This window comes from Lepisma saccharinum, chromosome 20, assembly GCF_977018435.1.
Source record: "Lepisma saccharinum chromosome 20, izLepSacc3.1, whole genome shotgun sequence".
Taxonomy (NCBI): Eukaryota; Metazoa; Arthropoda; class Insecta; order Zygentoma; family Lepismatidae; genus Lepisma; species Lepisma saccharinum.
The window spans coordinates 68,450,428-68,472,055 of NC_139248.1; the positions used below are offsets into that span (position 1 = coordinate 68,450,428).

The following is a 21,628-nucleotide window of genomic DNA, read 5'->3' on the forward strand; positions in this document are numbered from 1 at the left end:
TTTTTTTCATCTTTATCAAGGAGTGCCTGAGGTGACCCTTCTCAGTACCTTTACAGTAAACTCTTTCGAATGTCATGACCTTGAATCGGCTGTGAGGCTTCCTTAGTTCCCCTCACAGGGCCGTAGAAACATCACCTGTGCAAATTTCACCCACATGTGCCTTCCTGCATTTCAGCTTGGTATATACACATGTTCTTTTCTCTCACCTTTATCAATTGTGAAATACAATAAAGATGTTCAAACTTGATGCAATTAGTTTAACCAACAAAGGTATTGTTAGTCAAATGGTTTATGTAATTATAATTTGGACTTAGGAAGTAGTTTTGCTTCTGAGTAATATTTACACAGCACGAGCCTTTGGTAAAAAATTTAAGGAGGGTGTTGATGAAAGTTTTGGGGGTGTTTGGGGTTGTTTGGAGGGTTTGAATAAATCATTGTTACACTGCACTACTTCTATATATATTAAGCATCAGCTGATAGTGAAATTGGAGACCTCCTATTCCCCTGGCACATGCACATGTGACCACATTTAATTCAGGGTTGACAGCTGACCCATTAACAGCAGAGAAAACGTTCACAAACAAGCTAACTTTGTCAAAATTAGCAAAAAGTTTTCACAATACTTTAAAGTATCCCTTGTTTTAGAAATCGTTGTGGGAAATAGCGGCGAAGGCTATGCTAACTCAAGATATCTTTTGTATTTTCAAGTCAAAAATAAAAATGCTATATTTTACTATAATTCCAATGTGTTCTTTTTCTGTACATTACTGAGAAGTTGTGAGTCTACCTAGCACAAATATATTGTCCAGCAAAAAAATAATTGCTACAACAAGTCTCAAACATAAGTACAAAATATATGTCGAAAATTTCATTTTCACGAACCGACATTTTGAGGCTCGAAAAGAAGAACAAATAATCAATTAAAGAAAAATTCCTTTGGCAGTTTTATGCCTGATTTAGTTGTTTAGAGAAGTGTTCATGTTTTATCCCCTTACCAACAAGTCAAAATTTCTATTTCTGCCGACTTTTTTGGCATTCTGGATCACTGTGCATCATGAAGAAATTGGAGAGCTATGAATGAGTAGCGTAACTCAGTCATGAACACCTACAACAACGTCGTGCTGACTGGTTTTCCAACATTTTGGCACCACTTTCACATCTCTACCTTGCATATAGTGGATATGAATAAAGTTTGTAATCAGGGAAAGACTTCTGGGACACCCGGTACTACTCAGTACCTCACAGGTAGGAAAAAAACAAAACACAAGTACGTCAATAATACATATTAGGGATGGGTAGCTATGAAATTTTGGCTGATACTGATAAAGTACTGATATAAAATTTACCGATAGCTGATATTCTATCGATCTGATATAAATTTAGAAATGGTCCTTGAAGAACCTGGAATGTTCATTGATCTTCTTAATACGTGTGTTTCGAGGTGGCTGCAGTGCAAAAGAAGTTGAATATTTAAACATTTACTTTTTTAGAAAGTAGGGCAGGGACATTATCCATAAAAACAACAACAAAATGGCAAAACTTTTGCACTAAATTATAAGATATTTATCAATATATTGGATCAGTAAAATAATCAGCAATTTTACCGATAAACTAATACACCGATATGCCTATATCGGCTGATACTGATAGAGTACCGATTAATCAGTCCCATCCCTAATACATATACAATAAGAAGCAACTTACAGCATACAAGAAGCCATTGACCACTCCCACACCAACGCTACTCCTTCGGGTTGACATGGATGCTATCATCTTCCATTCATGGGTGCGAGGGTCGTACATCTCTGCAGAGTTGAGTCCGGTGGAGCCATCGAATCCTCCGACCTGCCGTGAGTAAAATTAACCAACATTATAAAGACGATATAACAAATATTACTTTGTGAACAATGATTTTCTAATAGTGTTCCTTTTGTGGCATAACTGTCTTTACATGTTGTACCACAGAACATTATTTATGAGCTGGGAATGGATTTACATGTAAATACATATTTATATAAGAAGCTGAAATCAGTATTATCCTTGCGCATCCTGACGTGTAGGCTCGAAAAATGCAGTTTTCATTTTCCATATTTTTACATATATTAGGTTCTGGCTCATATTTGACATATTTGAGATATCTTTACATATTGTTTCCATATTTCAGAACATTTCTCAACATATACTCCATATTCACGCAATAACTACAAGTCCCCGTGTGACTGAAAGAGTTGGGAATAACTGACAAGTATGAAATACACTCGTATTACTTCTTGCGATATTGAACACAGTTTTAGTCAATATAAATCCATTTTAAGAGACAGCAGACGTAAATTCACATTTGAACACTTACAACAAAATTTTGTTATTCATTGTTTTGGAAACAGAAAATAAAAACACATTTTGTGCTGTTTTACAACTAATGTCCATGTAAGCGTACTGTATTATATGTATCTTGTGAAGCATCTTAAAATTGTAAAAAAAATACCTTTTTAGTAAGTCCATATTTAACTCCATATTTTGGTGAAAATAAGTAAATATGTATTTAAATATTTAGCACATTTTTACTACATATAAATGAGTTCCCTGTTTATGAGTAATTCCATTAAATAAATCAAACTGTCAAATTCACAGATGCATTTAAGTCAAGCACACAGGACAAAATATGATACCCCTCCCGGCAAACACGTACTGGTTACGAATGAATTAATTCTTTTGCTTCATATTTTTGCCACTTTTGGCTAATTGCAAAGATGAGGATGAATGGCGATAAGATGAAATAGATGAAGGGTCAATCAGAAACCTATAGGAATGACACAATACAAGTCTCAGAGCGAATTATACTGGCTGCGACTCCAGACGTCAGAACCTCCTTAGTCCAGGGTGTACTATGTGGAAGTGAGGTTGTCATTTGTGTGTCTTGAGAAAGGGTTGCCCCTTACACTCCCATAACGCTCGTGTTTGCAGCACCAGAGGCCACTATGCATGGCACTCCATTCAGCTTAGCAGGTTATGAGATAGGTGGCACATCGTATCTATGGCAATCGTGCGTCCTGACAGCTGCATGTTTCTTGTGTGCACAATGTATTGGAAGAAAGAAATTAGTGAGTGGCAAAAAGAAGACATTGCATTTGTGCGTTCAAAAGGACACAGGAGTGGCTGGTGTGTTACCCATGGTGCTGGAACTCACAGATACAGTGCAATTCAAAAGTCCCCGAACTCTCATTTGAAAAATTTATTGATGTAAAAGTAGAAAATATTTCGGAGTATTGTTGCTTGTGGTGATATGTGGGTGACTTATATTGTGATGCTATGGAGCCTGGTTTCATTTGGACGGGTTTGTTAACAGTCAGAACACTCGCACCTGGGCTTCAGAAAACCCGCACGCATTACATGAAGACCCACTTCACTCTCAAAAAATTGGGAGTGTGGTGTACAATTTCCAGGTGGCAAAGTGTGTGACTATTAAAAAAAAACCTGCACATTCCGCTGCATATGGAGACATTATCCATAATTTCGTGGCAATGCTTGAAGAAGAGGAACACTATTTTTGGTTTCAACAAGACTGCACCTGCCACACTTTGAACGAGACAATGGAGATGCTCCGCGAGTTCTTCCAAGATTGGCTGATCTCCTAAAAATGTGGCCGCCTCGCTCGCCAGATTTCAGTCCTCAAGATTTTTATTTATGGTGGGATATCTAAAAAATACAGTGTAGTTCAACAACCCCAGGATGTTGCAAGATCTGCAGAACAACATAATCAGAGCCGTGAGGGACATCCCAAGCAACATATTGAAAAAAGTAGGGTCCAACATGTGTCTTCGCGTGAATTTGTGTATTCGAGAAAATGGATAGCATTTCCAGCATCTTCTGTAAATATTGTATGGTTATATGAAAGCACAAATTTAAATAAACTTATGGGCCACAGTATACAAGTAATTACCCATTTATATTTTAAGATTCTAATAACATTGCATATTTTTTTCTTGAAGCAAATATTTACTTGTTAAAAATACAAACATTTTGATTTGCAATTCGAGTATGTCACACACCGATATATATATAAAAACCCGTAATGCAAAAGCTCTTGAGGGCCAGGGCATACCTACTGACTGCCAGCTTCACTCCCACATGCCTCAGCAGAGATGGATGAACATCCAACCAGTTAAGGGGTGACGTGTGGTCAGCACAATGAACTCCCAGTCGTAGATTTTCTATGACTGGGTTACACTACTCATTCATAGCTCACCAATTTCCACTTAATCAGCCATCAGGCTAAAGATTAACCTAGGAAGCACATCAGACATCTAATAGGGAATACTAGGGGGAAAATGGAAGGTTAAGGAATGCTGAAAAATTTAGATGCACGTTACTGTAAAGCAATTTTTAACTAAGTTGTTTACGATGTTTTCCAGTGAACAATGAAAATCCCATGGGCGAAATATGCATTTATGACTGTTGATATAAACATTTTATATGCACTGACCAAGTGCCACTAGCATCTGTTCGTGTCATTTTCTAACACGGAAACAATCATTGAGAAAGTTTATTTCCATTATTTCTCGTTCAAAAAATACCACTGAGTCAACTCCCATGTAACGGGATCGCATGCGGCCAGAATGGTGACATTTTGTTCGGTGACGCAAAACATTCTGACAGAATGTGAAAAAATGCCGTGGAAGTAATTTTTAATAAAGTTGTTTATACTTTTCTGCGATCATTGACAAACTCTTCGGAGTAATTTGTCTTTATGCCTGTTGATATATATGTGTTATGCACAATGCACAGGAGTCGCTAGCAATTTTTGAGGAAGTTATTTTCCAGTATTTCTCCTGCAAAAATACTCTTGATTCAACTCATATGTAACAGGAGGTGCACACTCGATCACTGCCAGAATGGTGCCAATTTGCTCATTAATGCAAATCATTCTGATAGAAGATGGCATTGGCACCGGATTAAATATTGGATTTTTACCAATGCCGATTCCAATATGTCAATTTCAGCAAATATTCATACTGTGGTGTATATGGCCTGCCAAGGTTCTGTCGAGTTTGTTTCCTGTGTAGGGATATATAATGAAGATGTTTATGCAGCATCTTGTGAACTGTTGAGTGAGGGATGTTCAGCTCTCGTGAGCTCTGCAAACTGACTTTTATGAGCTTCTCTCAAAGGCCTGCCTCATCATATCTACCGTTTCATTAGATGTGCGTTTTCTGCCAGAACCTGACTGTCTGTTAGCACTCCCAATGGCTAGGAACGCGTGTCATGCCAAACCTTAATTGTTTTTACATCTAATGAAACGTTCACAAGATGCTGCATAAATGTTTGTATGTATACAAAGTGAAGGTTGTTCAGGTGCTTCAGCCACAATATAGACCACAAAGAGAACAATTTGCTATTGAGATGCTCAACCGAATCGAGCAAAATCCAGACTACCCGAACACAATAGTGTTCGGAAACATGTCAGGAAAAGCAAAAAGGGTGAATGTGTGGTGTGAACCGATGAAAGACAGAATTGTTTTGACCGTTTTCCTTCATCGAGCAAACAGTAACTGATATTTGCATATGTTTGAGCAATTTGCTGACCTCAGCTCCTTCCTCTGCAGCCAAATGTGATCTTCCAGCAGGATGGTGCACCACCGCACTGGAGTTTGGATGTCCGCGAGTGTCTGGACAGAATGTTCCACACAGATGGATAGGACACGATGGACCAATCAGGTGGCTACTGTGAGCTCCGGACATAACTCCCACTGGATTTCTTCTTATGGGGTTACATAAAACACGGTCTACACTTCACCTGTATTTGACCTTCGTATCTCCGCAGGAGAATTGAAAATGACATCAACTTCATCACCCCTGACATGCTAGTGCGTACAAGAGTCGAGATAGAGTATCGGCTAGACATTTTGAGGGTTACGAAAGGAGCCCACGTAGAAGTGCACTAAAAGAAAAATTGAGTTGCTTTACATAATGCAACAAATAGCAAGGCTCTATGTCAAAGAGAGGGCTTCCCTGATGGCGCAACGGTAGTGTTGTCATCTTGTAATCAAGGGGTCCTGAGTTCGATACTCAGTTACGGCATAGTGGTTCAGATCCCACTTTAAACTGTAGGTCCAGTCCCGATTAGCCTTACTGTGTATAAAGTGGAGTTACAACACCAAATCAATCAATCAATGTCGAAGAATTTCGTCACAATTGTAATTTAAAATCAGGGATGTCTTATGTGGACACCCTGTAGATTACCTAAATGTGAAGGATATGAAGACCTGATCAAAGAAGGAAAAAGATCCAAAGAGTGATTCAAATCAAAAGGTATCGGTAGACAATTGTCACTACTTTTGTTATCTTGAATTATGAATTACAAGATGTGTTTTTCTCGTGACGACTACAAAGGCTGCTATTGGTTACGCACAATAATTGATGCCCCTAAATTAAATTAGGTCCCTAACACTCCCCAGGCAACTCTCTGTGAGGAATAAATGGATTGTCCCTGCCCTCCCTTATCTTCTAGACCTTCAGAACAGTGACGTCATCTGGTGTAAGTGTGCTAAACTGGTAATTTACACGGGTGTAAATATAAATAAAGTTTATACTGGTGAACTTTGTACCTTTCGTTACTAAACCTCGCACGTTAACGGCTGGCTACATGCTAGCGTATGTACACTTTTGCATCGCTCCCTGGTGTAGTGTGAAGTGTGTGGGAGGAATGTTGCAAAGTACTGACATTAGCGAAAAACAAAAGAAGATCTTTTTCGTAGTAAATCTAATGAGGATCAAGACAAAAAGATTTTCTGTTTACGACCATTGGTTACTGAGATATAGGTCATTAACTAGAAAGTCTGCCATATTGAATTACTCAAATTGCTCAAGGTTGACAAGAGTGGCATCAATAGGATCTGAAATGTATGTAACATAAGCTTTGAAAAACAGGCAAAACATTTTATTCATACATCAAAACGAGATTATGCCACTTTTAGGCATCTGGCACCTGAACTAGTAACTCACCATTTTAAGTGCATGTCTCCAACAGGATATTGGTAAGAAATATATAGTGTGGTCGGGGGAGAGGAAAGTTCAGTTTTTTGCAGAACAGTTATGATAGACAGTTTTATAGAGAATTGGGAAATACAGTTGTGATAGACAGTTGAGATGAACAGTTTTGTTATATACACGGTTTGTGATAGATGGTTGCAATGGACAGTTTGGTGATGGACAATGCAGAGATGATTGGAGTTTAGTAAACACCTGTGTGTGAGTGCCCAACAGCCCTAGGCATGACAGCACAAAAGGCCAATACACCAGTTATGTGTTTCCAGGGGTCATATAATAGTCCAATAAATTAATTAAAAGGGTTTCAGCCTAGTGTTCTTTTGGAGGTGCTAATTATGATGGTCATTAGTGGTGTTCACGTTCATAAGATCAACAAGGGCAGTCCAAATTAACATCGTACATCGCTAATTGGCTTCCTCACATCCCCAATATATTATACCAAGCATATATAAACAGTTCATAATAAAAACTTACCGCATATATACAGCCACTAAGAACTGCAACTCCTAAGGTGGATCTCCGAGCCTCCATGCTTGCGCAAGATGACCACTGGTCTATACTGGCATCGTACACATCTACAGTTCGAACTCTCAATGAGCCATTAAAGCCTCCCACAGCATACACTCTACCACTAATAACTGACAGTCCCGCCCTGTAACAGTATAATACAAACATTTTACTAACTGCCGGAAAAAATAATTCCACCTGATGCAGCAACTGATTACATCAGAATACAAACACAATATATTGGATATTTACAAAAAGACGAACATTTGTTTAAAGCGTAACGAACCGTGAAGTTCGTGGGATCTTACCAAGAATGTTAACCAATTAATCAATGGGTGATGTAAGTTACTCATCATTCATCCTCATGAGAGCACTCGTCATTGGCATGACGAGTTAACGCTTGGCAATGCGAAAGGTACAAATAAATTAAGGAACTAAACTGCAGAAAAGACAATGGTCACTCGTTGGGTTTTGTGAACCTTTGAACCTGAATCATGGCTGGGTCTTAGGATAGTTACCTGTCTATCTGATGAATTATAATGAATAGAATATACGAAGTCCTCTGTTGGCTTTTCACTTGGTTGACCAGAGCGTCGTCTCACTTCTGCCCTACTGCTCTCCTAACCTCTTCTCCCTTCTCAACTCCAATCCAAAGTCCGTCACCTCTCAGCTTGTCTCACCTCTATATCACTAGGCCATGGAGCTCTTCCTCCATGCCGAATCGTGTTTTTAATTGCCACTATGCAAACCGCTGACTCCATAGGCAGAAGAAACTACCTGTTTCCTGGATAGCTCAGGAGGTTTGCATAGCACAACACTGTGCATTGTTTACATGCCTCAGAGGCTGAGACAACTGAGAAAAACAAGTGAATGCCCTGGTCAACGTGAAGCATTCAGAGACACTTAATAAAATAAACATATAATCTTAGGGATTGATACGAATGTAAACACAAAAGAAAAATATACCCTATAGCAGTGGTTCCCAAACTTTTTCGTTTTATGGTGCCCTTAGTGTTTAAAGATATTTCCACAGTGCCCAAATCAGAATGTAGGCCTGTCTAATTCTTACAATGCTCAGTAGTGCAGTTAGGTGGTTTGCCTCACGTTAAAAAAATAAAGACATATTTCAAATTCAGCAACATTTTACATGTAGAAAGTACTAAAACTATGTGTAGACTAGCAAGAAAGTGTCATTTCAGTGAGGAAGATTTCATGGCAACCCTGAAAGCCAGTCATGGCACCCCAGGGCACCATGGCACACACTTTGGGAACCACTGTCCTAAATGCAGAGGCATGCATAATAACAGATTGCAATGTTATTGACTGATTTGTTTTATTTACTTCTTGTGTAATGTGTGGCTAATTTGCAAAGATGGGGATGAGTGATGATATGATTAAATTGATGAATGGACACTCTCAAACATCCATGCCCAGGCCAGGATTCGAACCCCGAGACCCCTGGTGTTTTTATCTTCTTCCATTTTGTTTAACATCTTAACCCATCTTTCCTCTACAGGGCTCCCGAGTTTGAAAAACAAATAGGCTTTAATGTAACGAAAGAAATGGCACGAGCGTTCATGATGATAGAGGAGTTTCAAGGCGAGGGATGAAGTAATAATTCAGGAGTAGCGGAGAAAAGGAGGGGGAGCGAGGAAGCAAGTGGGCGAGGGCCAGTACTAGCCATCGGCAGCACATCAGCAGCACAACATTAGCTGTGAAGACGACTAACTCGACGATCCATTCCACGGAAGTGAGATTGTTTATTTTCACATGGTAAAAGGTTTTTACAGAGCTTTGAAATCTTCAATGTTTTACAGTTTTATAAGTGGTTAACAACGTTTCGAACAGATTGCCGAGCATGTTTCAAGACCGCATGTTTTCTCCTAAAGACCATTTGACCTTGTTTCCTAGTCAAACAGACACGGCATAATCTGCCACGAAGCCTGAAGAAGAGGACGGAAGTTGTGTTTTTCTTACTTGACTCCATTAGTGGTTATAATGCAGGCTATAACGGTGCAAGAGAAAATTGAAATGGTGTACATTTATGTGGCAGGAATATCACTGATGCTGTGATTCTTTATGCTCAACGTTTTCCAGACCAGGTGCGATCGCACGCTTCTTTTTGCAGAGTTGTTCAACAGTTCTCCACCGAGGGAACTGTACAACCAAAAAAAAAAAAAGGAATCGCCGAAGAACAATTGCTGGAGAAAATAATGAAATTGCGGTATTAGCTGCAGTGGCTCATAACCCCCACCTTAGTACTCGACAAATAAGTCGTGAATCGGGAATTACGCAGGCTACTGTGTGCCAAATACTGAAGCGTAGAAAATATCATCCGTTTCATGTTTTGTTTCATCAAGAACTTCATTACGATGATTTTGAGAACCGAGTGACATTCTGTCAATGGGCGCTTCAGCAAATGCAAGGAGACCCCAATTTCTTTACTCGAGTTTGGCATCATTGGATGAGCCCCTTCGAGACGAACAAATTTCATTCAGAACTTTTATTTTGATCAGATGCGTACTTTTCGATATTTCGTTGTGTCAAGCTAAAAACTCACCCGGTATATGAATGCCATAATAAAATCATTTCCATACTTATAAGGTTTTTTCTATAATTGCCTGATGGTGAATATCAGATCTACTGGTGAATATGCCTTATGGCATGAAGAATCTAAATAGGCATTAACAGTCAAAGTATTTAATTTTAGGCCCTATGGAATTTACATAGTAACCTAAAATATACTTGGGTACTGAAAGCCTACAAATCTGATCACAGGAACAAAATAGCCATTAAGACATGCAGGCTCTCGTGATGACATTAGATAGTTAGATGTCACTAACATCCAGTGGACACCAGATAGTGCAAAAAACATTTCAGACGATAAATTACATGGAATATGACAGTAAAAATCTTCTTATGTCATGTGCCGGCAACATACTTGTTAAAATCAACACAAAACACCCAAACAGCACGATAAGAAACTCTTTAAGTTTTTCCAAGCATTCGTTTCCATCTCGGGATTGTCATCAGGGCTGGTCGAGAGGCAACGAAGGGGATGCGGTTGAAGTTCCGCTGGAGCTACTTTGCTTTGTCTTCCAGAAGTTGTCGTTGTGGTCTTGCAGTGTTGGTCTTGCAGTGTTGGTAAGTTCTTGTTTGTTGAGTTTGATGGCTGAAGGAGATGGGCTTTTACGTTTAACTGTGTTATACCATGATGATTAAAGAATTCCACATAAACTGTCGTTGAGATTATTTGTGTTTTTGATCATGTGTACACCTCCTTTCCTGCACAAAAATTGAAGCATGAACTCGTTAAAATGAATCCTGTTCAATTTTTCCTTTAGCTTGTGCCAAAAATGAAACGCAAACTTGTAGTAATTGGTGGTTGGTTTCTATGATGTGTTTGGCCCACCCAGAAGAACTTTCTTTCCTGCGTATGTATCCTATGTGGTCTGCAAATCTGTATTTGATTGGTCTTTTGCATTGGCCTATACGAGGGCCACTATTTATATTTTGAGCCTTGGCAACACTGATTGAAGTTAGGCGCGATTTGACGTTTGCACAGAATCATCTGGCATTATTGACCATAACGTACTTCAAATGTTTTGTCAATAGCTTCATTTGTGTTGTTTATGTTGCCTTGGAGATTGCGCGACAACAATAAAATGGAATTAACTCGTGAACATTTTCGTGCGATGATTTTTTACGATTTTTGACGTTGATTATCAAGACAAGAGTGCATCGATCAACTTACTTCCACATTTGGCGATGAAGCCCCATCCTTTGCCAATGTGAAACGCTGGTATAACGAATTTAATCGTGGCCGCCATTCGCTCACCGACGAGATTCGCGAAGGTCGTCCAAAATCAGTTGTTGTTCAAGAAAACATTGATGCTGTGCAAAACCTAATACTGCAAGATCGTCATGTGACATACTGTGAGATTGAGGCAACCATAGGCATTAGTTCCACCAGCATATATAAAATATTACATGATCATTTAGCTGTGAGAAAGGTATGTTCTCGTTGGATCCCACGCAATTTGACAAAAACTCAAAAAGATGCTCGCGTCAATTGGTGCAAAAACAAATGCTCAATAAATACAATCGTGGTGCTTCAAAAGACGTATATAAGATTGTAACAGGTGACGAATCATGGATATATGCACATCAGCCAGAACGTAAACAGCAGTCGACTGTATGGGTGTTTCAAGATGAACCCAATCCAACAAAAGTTGTTCGCGCTCGAAGCACATCGAAACAAATGGTCGCCTGTTTTTTCGGGAAAACTGGTCATGTGGCAACTGTGCCTTTAGAGGAATGTAGAACGGTCAACTCTGAATGGTACACAACAATTTGTTTGTCAGAGGTCTTCGGTCAAATACGGAAAACAAACAAAAGCCGTCGGATCATTCTTCATCAAGACAATGCCAGCTGTCACACATCTCGTCTAACAACCGACTTTATGAACAGTCAAAAAATCGAATTGATGGGTCATCCGCCGTACAGTCCTGATTTGGCACCCAATGACTTCTTCTTGTTCCCGAATGTCAAGAATAAATTGCGTGGACAACGATTTTCGTCGGCGGAAGACGCCATTGATGCGTTCAAAAACCATATTATAGAGGTGTCTCAAGAAGATTGGAAAAACTGCTTTGACAAATGGTTCGAACCTATGCAAAAGTGTATTGACCATAAAGGAGAATACTTCGAAAAACAATAAAGCAGTTATCAATGCCAAATTCCTGTTCTTTCATTGTTAGGCTCAAAATATAAATAGTGACCCTCGTATGTATATAGAAAAGAAAGTTAATCTCAATGCCAATTTATGTGGAAATCTTTATTTATCATGGCATAACACAGTTAATCTTAAAAACCCATCTTCTTCAGCCATCAGTCTCAACAAACAAGAACTTGCCAACAGTGCAAGACCACAACTACATTTTCCGGAAGACAAAGCAACTTCAACCTTCTTCTCTCGACCAGCCCTGATGATGATTCCGAGATGGAGTGGAAAGCTTGAACAAACTCTTATGCCCGGTTCGCTCAACCATCTTTAAAACGTTCTTAACGAGTTGATAGTTAACGCATCACTAAAATCTTAGCAGCCTGTTAAACTTTTAATGTTCGCTCAAGCGATTTTATAGGCCCGTTAACTAACAACATGTTAGAGACGTTTTGCCTTGATGCCTTACTATTCTCATACTTTGATACGAGAAATGCAACGTTTTCATTGGCTGCACCGTGGACAGTAGACTGTGCGTAAGCAGATTTGGGCTTTTTTGTATGAAATCCCAGGAACAAAAATAAATAAAGTAATGTGTAACACATAAATATATGTTTAAGAAATGAATGTTAGTTACGTATTTACGTCCGCACACCGAAAATATTATGTATTAGGATTAACAGTTACATTATAATTTCGTAAGTTAGATTTAAATGCCTACCGACTGCCAATACAAGATCATAAATATATAAATAAAAATTACTGTTCCAGGTTAGGGTAATCTGTTTGAAGTTTGATAAATTTAATTATATAAAAAGGGCATTGCAAAAGAGGCCTAAAGGTGGAAATGAACGTGTGTTTGCTATAATAATTTTCCTCAACAAAAGAGAACATTTCACGAAATGTACACCATGCATGCCATGGCAATGAAATAATATGTAAATATTGCAAGTCACTTCTATTGGCATTGATGTGAATGTGGCATTGCAAACAAGAAATCTACTGTTTCCAAATAATCACTGACAAAAAAAGAAGGCACGTAAAATGTTTACCAGTATGATTACCGTTCATGCATATGTACAGTGGGATCCATGAGTATTGCCGTGCAAATTGTCCATCACCATGTTCGTGCACTTTATTTGACCCAATAAGAGCTTCAAGAATTAAAAGAAAACTCAAAACAAGCTGTTGACAACTTCTGCACCAGCATACATAAAAATCCATCGCTTAAAAACACATAGGATGTAAGAGAAAAATTAATGAAAATAGTCATGGACAATTTGCAGAGCAATACTAGTGGATCCCACTGTACAAGGGAGGTTTCTGAATAGTTGCGTTTTTGTTTCGTACAAATATTTTTCAAAGAAAAAATATATAATATATAATGCAATACGATATTTTATATTTGATTTATCATAAATGGTAAAAAGGACAAGTACACTGTTAGACAGTATCCTCACCACTTGTACGAACGTACCGTGCAAAGAATAATTTCCCAATGCGTGGTAGTGTGTTTTACAAACAAATATGCATACTTTTACAACGTCCATGCACGAAACTACATTACCAGAAACAGCTTAGGATTAAGCTTTTTTCTTAATGAAACATACATGTGTAGTACGGTACTTTACATTATGTTTGGTTATTCATTATGTGATGAAATTGTAGTCATTCAGAAAATGTACCTTGTACATGGAACGGTTGATTATTATGATATTTTACATTTAATTTATCATAACTGGTAAAAAAACAAAAAAAAAAAAAAAACAAGTGCACTGTTAGACAGTACCATTACCACTTGTATTGTACGTATGTACAAGGAAAAATTTCCGAATGGATGGTAGTGTGTTTTTCAAACAAATATGTATACTCTTACAATTTCCATGCACGAAACGACAACACCATTAAACTGCTTAGGACCTGAAGCTTTTTTCCTTAATGAAACATACATGTATAGTACGGTTCTTTACAATATGTTTGGTTATTCATTATGTGATGAAATTGTAGTCATTCAGAAAATGTACCTTGTACATGGAACGGTTGATTATTATGATATTTTACATTTAATTGATCATAACTGGTAAAAAATATAACGAGTGCACTCAGACAATATCATTACCACTTGTACGTATGTACAAGGAATAATTTCCGAATGGATGGTAGTGTGTTTTATGTCAAAATGTTACAATGTCCATGCACGAAACTATATACCTGAAACTGCTTAGGACCTCAAGCTTTTTTTCTTAATGAAACAACATATGTAAGCTATATTACGCGATGAGATGGTAGTCGTTCGTAAATGTACCTTGTACATGTAACGGTTTATTACTTTTTTCTATTTTTAAGTGCTCTTTCAGTTTGTTATGAATACGATTTAATTTCCATTTGCACCGTTATATGTCAGCCCATTTTCAATATACTGCATTATAATTGTTTTGATTTTGTGATTATATTAAGACTCACGTTATATTAAACAACATGTTTTATTCTACAGTACTTACGTACAGCTACGAGCTAAATAAGTAAATAGGTTAGGCAGGTTTTCTTTATTTCTGTACTTGGTTAGGTTAGGCAGGTCAGGTTTGGTGCTTTTAGCATCTCCAGTTTGCTACAGCTGTCCCTAGCCGCTTGTGATTCAGAATACAGAATGATGAACATTTGTGTCGAGCATTCTCGTCACTGCAAAATCATTTTTTTCCATTATGTTAATTGGAGTAGGTGGATAATAATTTGAAAAGTTCGAAAGAACAATTCCCTACTACTTTGAAAGATTGCAAGTTACGTTGTGTAATGTCACAGATTTATTTTACATTAAATGAGAGTACAGTACGTGTATTGCCTATTTCTAGGACAGTTGCTTCATTTCAATTTTATCTCTTACGTTTTCTGACATTTTTCAGTTTAAAAAACAACATAAAATTGGAATGGTAGTTATAAGCAGACATAAGCATAAACACAAGAAACCACGACTTTCTCAATTTTCTATGTGATCCACTGGAAAACGGCGTGGACGACGACACCGAATATTTTGGTGAATAACTTCACCTTATACAAATTGAAATATGTAAAAGGAGGTTACATTATTTTAAAAAGTCATGCGATATTTTGTGTTTATGGTTACAGTGCATTAAAGGTGGAAGCCCAATATGCATTTTAAAAACATCAAGTTCGTATATAACTATAAGCATATATTTTTGGCTCGACAGGCAAAATTAATAAAATTTGAATAATGTGTGATTATCACGATGCCATTATTGACAAAACTTTAAAAAGTACATTGATACAATATTTCTCATTTAACTTACATGTGATTTCTGATTTGCAGTACGAATTTATAATATGAAATACGAAATGGGAAAATTATTTTTGCTGTAGAAAGACATGGTATGGAAATAATGTGTTCAAATCGGTTTGGGATAACATTTCAACACAACAGCTGGCATACGCAATTTCGCCATCTTATTTCCGACACAACACAACGCGCTGTTAAGCACTTTAATGAAGCAAAAGAGTGCCTTTAGATTTAACGACGACATTAGAGGTCTGTTAGCCTTAACGAAGGTTGGAGAAATGCCTCAATGTGCTAATGTAGCGTTAACTTGATTTAACGCTTCTTTAAAATTTAACGCGCGTTGAGCGAACCGGGCATTAAAGTGTATTCTATCATGCTGTTTTGTGTTTTTTTTAACAAGAAAGTACATGGAATACACCTTCATAGTAAATCAAATTGACACACCTGCACCTCCTTGTGGGCATTTCAGCTACCTGGTACCACTTCTCCTCCTTGAAATCATAGCACTCCACACTTCGTATGGCTTTCGGTGCTTGTCCTCCAACCACAAGAAGAACCTGCAAGAAAGCCATAATCAATATTCTCTTCTTGCCATCTTAACAATCAACATCTTTCCTCAGCCCACTTGCAAATATTCCTACAGCAGTATATCATTACCAGATAATTAACTGATTCTACACACAGTGAAACCTGCCTTAAGTGGACCCTTTAGTAAATGGAAATATTTCCCGGTAGAGCTGAAAAATGTTGCATTCCCTGGATTACAGGGACACTGTCTAACTTGTAAACTATGGCTGAGCTGACACCACCACTTGTCGATACCGATACCCTGACCGATTCCAACTGATACCAATACTTGTATATAATTCCAGTGTAAAATAACAAAGGCTAGTTACTGAGTAATAAAAACTCATCACTTCACATTCTATTAATGACATTAAGTAACTCCCACATTATTTTCATGTAGCATTGTAGCACTTTAAAATGTTTTATGACATTTTATGGGAACTTCTATCTAGACCCACAGGAGGCAAAAAGAATAAGAAGTAGTTTTTGAAATGTTGCAAGCCTTTTTAAAGTGCTGCCGAAATATTGGTGGATTATCACAAGTGTCTCTGCTTCAGTTTCATGTAAACAACATTCTTGTTGTTTGGGTTAACCTGGAGAGGGAAGAAAACTATGTAAAAATACATACAAACAGAGATATATATAATAATGCTCATTTGGCCAGCCCTGTTTATGCCCGGCTATCCATTATTCGCTGACATTTGCAATAAAAACAAGATAGTGCAGTGTTGATATCGGCCAGCAGTCACACAAAAGACTTACACAGAATGGTAGGAATCCACAACCCTCCCTCCCCACAGTGACATTCGTCCGTTTCCCAAGAACTCTGGAATCAGCCCAGCATGTGGTTTTGAAAACATCCAAGTTCTTAACCTGAGTTTCAGTTTCAGTTCAATGTTACGTATGGGTGCAGCACTTTAGTCCTGCATTTCTCGGAAATCTACATGGAACTTTCCGTGTTGGGCCCCCAAGTCACAAGGAAAGCTGAACGAACCTTTGAAAAGGACAAATCTTGACAAATGAGTTGTTTCTCTTGGCTGCTCTTCTAATCACTAAAGATCCTTGGTATCGGCCAAGAAAATTCAATACTTACGGATACCGGTACTACTGGTATTAGCCAATATCGATGTATCGGCTCAGCCGTGATGTCAACGGAAATCACAAGAAGCCTTTATGCAGAAAATTGCCCATGTTTAGCAATGCATTCTTCAGACAAGAGGTTACTTCTGTTCTTCTTAGTTTCCAAGCTAGAGACCTGTCAATCACATTCTAAATTCAGGTCAGGTATCTCCCATGTCGTGCTGCACATGTAGTCGGCAGTCAGCTGCACGTGTTTTGAAATTAATTTGTTTTTCGCTTTTGGAAATTTTACTCAAGAAGGAGTGTACACTTTGTGGATACTTTATTCTGGCAGTTGTCGTCATTGCTATGAAGACGAGAGTTGTACTGGATCTTAACATGAGAGCAAAAGTGATTCATGGGAGTAAGCGAGATAAAATTGTCAACATGCTGTCAAACATTTAAACCAACTGTATGCTTAGTGATTTCTCAAGTTTGTGAGAGTGTAAACTGTGTGCAGAAAACCCTGTTTCAGTACTGGTAATAGTAAAGTGTTCTGTTGTGTTCAGTGTAATGTTTGCATGAGTAAATACTGCACATATGTATCTAATTTCACCTCAATTTTTACACATTACACTTGCGTTTGTAAGATCGGACTGATCTTTACTGGTTCTTTGTTATATTAATTAATTGCTGGCCAGCTACAAGGTGAAAGGATTAATCAATATGATTTTATGTTTATATTTCATTTATGTGTGTATATGTACTTATTGGATTGTGCATTTCGACATATTAGATTCCCCTGTGCTTAGCTAACCAGCTGAGGGAGATGTAGTTTGAAACAGGCAGTTGCCGTGGAAAATTCCAGTTCTAAGGAGTAAACTTTCATGGATGCAGGTTTGTCGTAAACCAAAAAACAGTCCTTTCCCAGATTTACGATGACGAGGAACTTTCATATCTAAGAGCAACAGCTATTCATTGGAATAGCCCTTATCCTTGGAAGCTTCGATGTTTAGACTCCTTGGTGGACTAAATGGACTGATTGGAAAATAAATGTAGCATTTTGAAACCCCCAAGTTCCCAATTAGTGCTTATATAACATACTTCCGAGTAGCATCATAATGCATAGCAGGCTGAAGTAAAGATGCTGCATAAGGAATGTAAATAAAATGCTCCCTATTAGTTTTGCTACAAGTTTGCTTTACTGGCTGGAATATCATTAAGTTGAGGGTGGGCCGAAGAGATAGATATTTAACTCTGTGTTAGTGAAAGTACCATTGGTAAGGCTATGGGTACGTTGTGTTGATTTAAGGAATTTTGTGAATTTGACCAATGCACCATATGGAAACGCTTTGCAAATATGTAAATAGAAACAGCACATAATAAACCCATGTAATCCTCCAAGAAAATGCTTTGATTTGGATAAATTAACTCCCTGAGCTAAAACACTGCCTTCTAACAAACCTAGGGACAAATATAAATGTTATGCATGACCCCTTTTCCGAAATTCCAGCCTTACTGTTAATCTGCTCTCGAGACAGACACTTGGAGAGAGATTGGATGAATGAAGGGAAGTAATCCGGGGCTGGAATATAAGTAGGGAACAGGGGTACAATACATGTTAAATGGAAAACCGTCCCGGTCCCTTTCAATTCCATTTAAGGCAGGTTCCACTGTATTGCATATGTAAACAGTGAGGCACATTATGCACTTACCTTAGGCAGGCCGACTGGCTGCCGAGGCTTTGTTCTTGGAGTCTTGAATAATATTTTCTGTTCCCCCTTCAGGAGATGATACTTTAATGCTTCTATGAGATAATCCTTGCCTGTAAAAAAAATAGCTTTCAGTTTTTATGTAAAACATATTACTGAATAGCTATTTAAATAATCAAGTGTTATTATTATTATTATTATTTATAGTTCTGCACAGGATACATCCCCCAATTATGTTGAATATAATATACTATGCATAGAAAAAAAAACAATGAAAATGACAATCTATATACACAATATTTACACTAATTTATGCATTTGTTGATGTATTTTTTCCTTCAGTGCACTACATGAATTTGTGAATATATCAAATTCTAAAGCTTTTAAGAGTTTGTTCACTGTGTCCTGCATTCATACTGCAGGTGAAAACCTATGCACGTTGACTCTTGACCTCTCTGTGTAGAATAGTTTTCTTTGTCTTGCACTGTGGCAGCCTATATTAAAGGTTGTAGTTTGTAATAGTTCAGAACACTGACTGTCATATTTAATCAATTTCTGTAGGAAAATGACATCGCTGACAACTCTTCTGTTAAATAAAGAGTCCAAACCAAATTGTTTAAATATCGTTTTGTAGTGCTTTCTGTGGTAAACAGTATTCACTTTGACACAAAGTCATTTCACAAACTGCATTTGAACACTCTTCACTTCATCTTGCCATGTTTGGTACTGGGGATTCCATATGAGACTACAGTATGCGAGCAATGGGTGAACAAGTGTAATGTATATTTTTACAACTGTGGGCACAGAAAAAATAAACAGAAAGTTTCTTCTAATGAAACCAACTAATCTTATACTTTTTCACCATCATTATTTATCTTGTAGTCTACGGTTATTACAAGCATAAAAACACAGTTTTTCGTTGTGACGTGTGTGTTCTCCTGAAAAGTCACAACGAAAAACTGTTTTTATGCTTGTAATAACCGTAGACTACAAGAGAAATAATTCTAGAATGCAAGCAATACGTACATACAAGAAAAACTATTTTTAACCATCGTTTGATAATGGGTATTGAAAGACAGGTCAGATGTGAAGTGGACACCGAGGTCAGTGACACCACTCTTATGCCTCACCGTCGAGTTGCCAATTTTACGAGGGCTGCTGGAAAAGTTTCTGCAATCAATATGAAAAGAAACATGTGAAATTCTGGGAATGGCTTCATTATTTTTCAAAGTATTCACGCTTAAGATCGATACACTTTTGCATACGCTCAAACCAATTTTGAAAGCATTTTTTCCACTCTGAAGCTGATACCTCAGAAACTGCTGTTCGGAATGCGTCAACAGCTGCTTCAGGCAATGCAAATCGCTCACCACGCATCTTATTTTTCATGTGTGGGAACAAAAAGAAGTCATTAGGTGATAAATCAGGTGAGTACAGACAATGAGTCATTAATTCGACATTTTTACTGGACAAAAAAATCAACAGTTTGGTGTGGTGAGAGGGAACTGCCGTTGTCGAGGTGAAGAATAATGCGACAATTTGGGTTTGTTTTACACAATTCACTGATGGCCTCTGGCAAACAAATTGTTGTATACCACTCAGCATTTACTGTCCTTCGATCTTTTGAAGCTATTGTTGCCACATGTCAGGTATAACCGAAGAAACAAGCAATCATTTGCTTGGCAGCACTCCTCGAAGGATCAACTTTTGTTGGTTTCGGCTCATTTTAAAACACCCAAACAGTGGATTGCTGTTTAGTTTCGGGTTCGTATGAATAGATCCAAGTTTCGTCCCCTGTAACAATGTAGTGCACCAAATTTGACTTGCCTTGGTTGAATTTTTTGAGCATTTCTTTACACCAATTTACACGAGTCTGTTTTTGAGCTTCGGTCAAGTTGTGTGGGATCCAACGACTTGAAAGTTTCTGTACGTTCAGATCACCATGCAAATCGTATGTATTGCTTTCATGTCAATGTTCAAAGATGCCTGAATCTCAAGGTATGTCACATGTCGATCTCCCTCAATAATTTCACGCACAGCATCAACATTACTGGCAACAACAGACGTGAATGGATGACCTTCACAAAATTCATCACTGAGAAATGTGCAACCATGATGGAATTCGGAAAACCAATTGTACACAGTCCTATTGGATGGTGCTTCATCCCCAAAAGCCAAATGAAGTCACTCGATGCATTGTTTCGGTGTTAAACTACATTTGAAATTATAAAAACTCATTGCCCGAAAGTGTTCTGAGAAATTTCCATTTCTCACACGAAACTACTTCTTCAAACTGCTGTGAAAAATAAACGAACAGGCTTAACAAACAATCAAAGATAATTTAAACATAAAAAAGGTCTATTCTTCCGATTTTTATAATAGCAGAACACTAGCGCCACTATTGGTGGTAGTTTGCAGAAACTTTTCCAGCAACCCTCGTATAACCTGTCTCCTGGATTTTATTGTAGAGGATTAGTAGCGGGGGGAGTGAGTTAATTTGCACAAGTAGAGATGAAGTTTGAGGGACGATGATCTGAACCTGTGGGTCATCTATTACCAAGAATATCACTGAGCAAATAAAATTAATGCATACTTTAAATGCATGAGGAACAGTTTCAGTGTCCAGCCTGACAAGAGGCTCTGGTAAGACCCTAAACTAACCCCCCTCCCCCACCTACCTTTCCCGGTGATGAGCGGGAGAAAGAAAGGTGTGTGCGCTGG

At 38.0% G+C, this 21,628-nt stretch overlaps 1 protein-coding gene across 2 annotated transcripts in view; it reads right to left on the reverse strand.

Moving 5' to 3' along the window:
• kel (kelch protein) overlaps positions 1-21,628 on the reverse strand; it is a 65,939-nt gene that overhangs the window by 14,044 nt on the left and 30,267 nt on the right. For both annotated transcript variants that reach the window (XM_083141576.1, XM_083141575.1), the window contains 4 exons: positions 18,911-19,020; positions 16,014-16,126; positions 7,522-7,699; positions 1,705-1,845 (listed from right to left, as the gene is read on the reverse strand). In XM_083141576.1, coding sequence (XP_082997702.1) covers positions 1,705-1,845; positions 7,522-7,699; positions 16,014-16,126; positions 18,911-19,020 — 542 coding nt within the window. The remainder of the gene's footprint in view (positions 1-1,704; positions 1,846-7,521; positions 7,700-16,013; positions 16,127-18,910; positions 19,021-21,628) is intronic.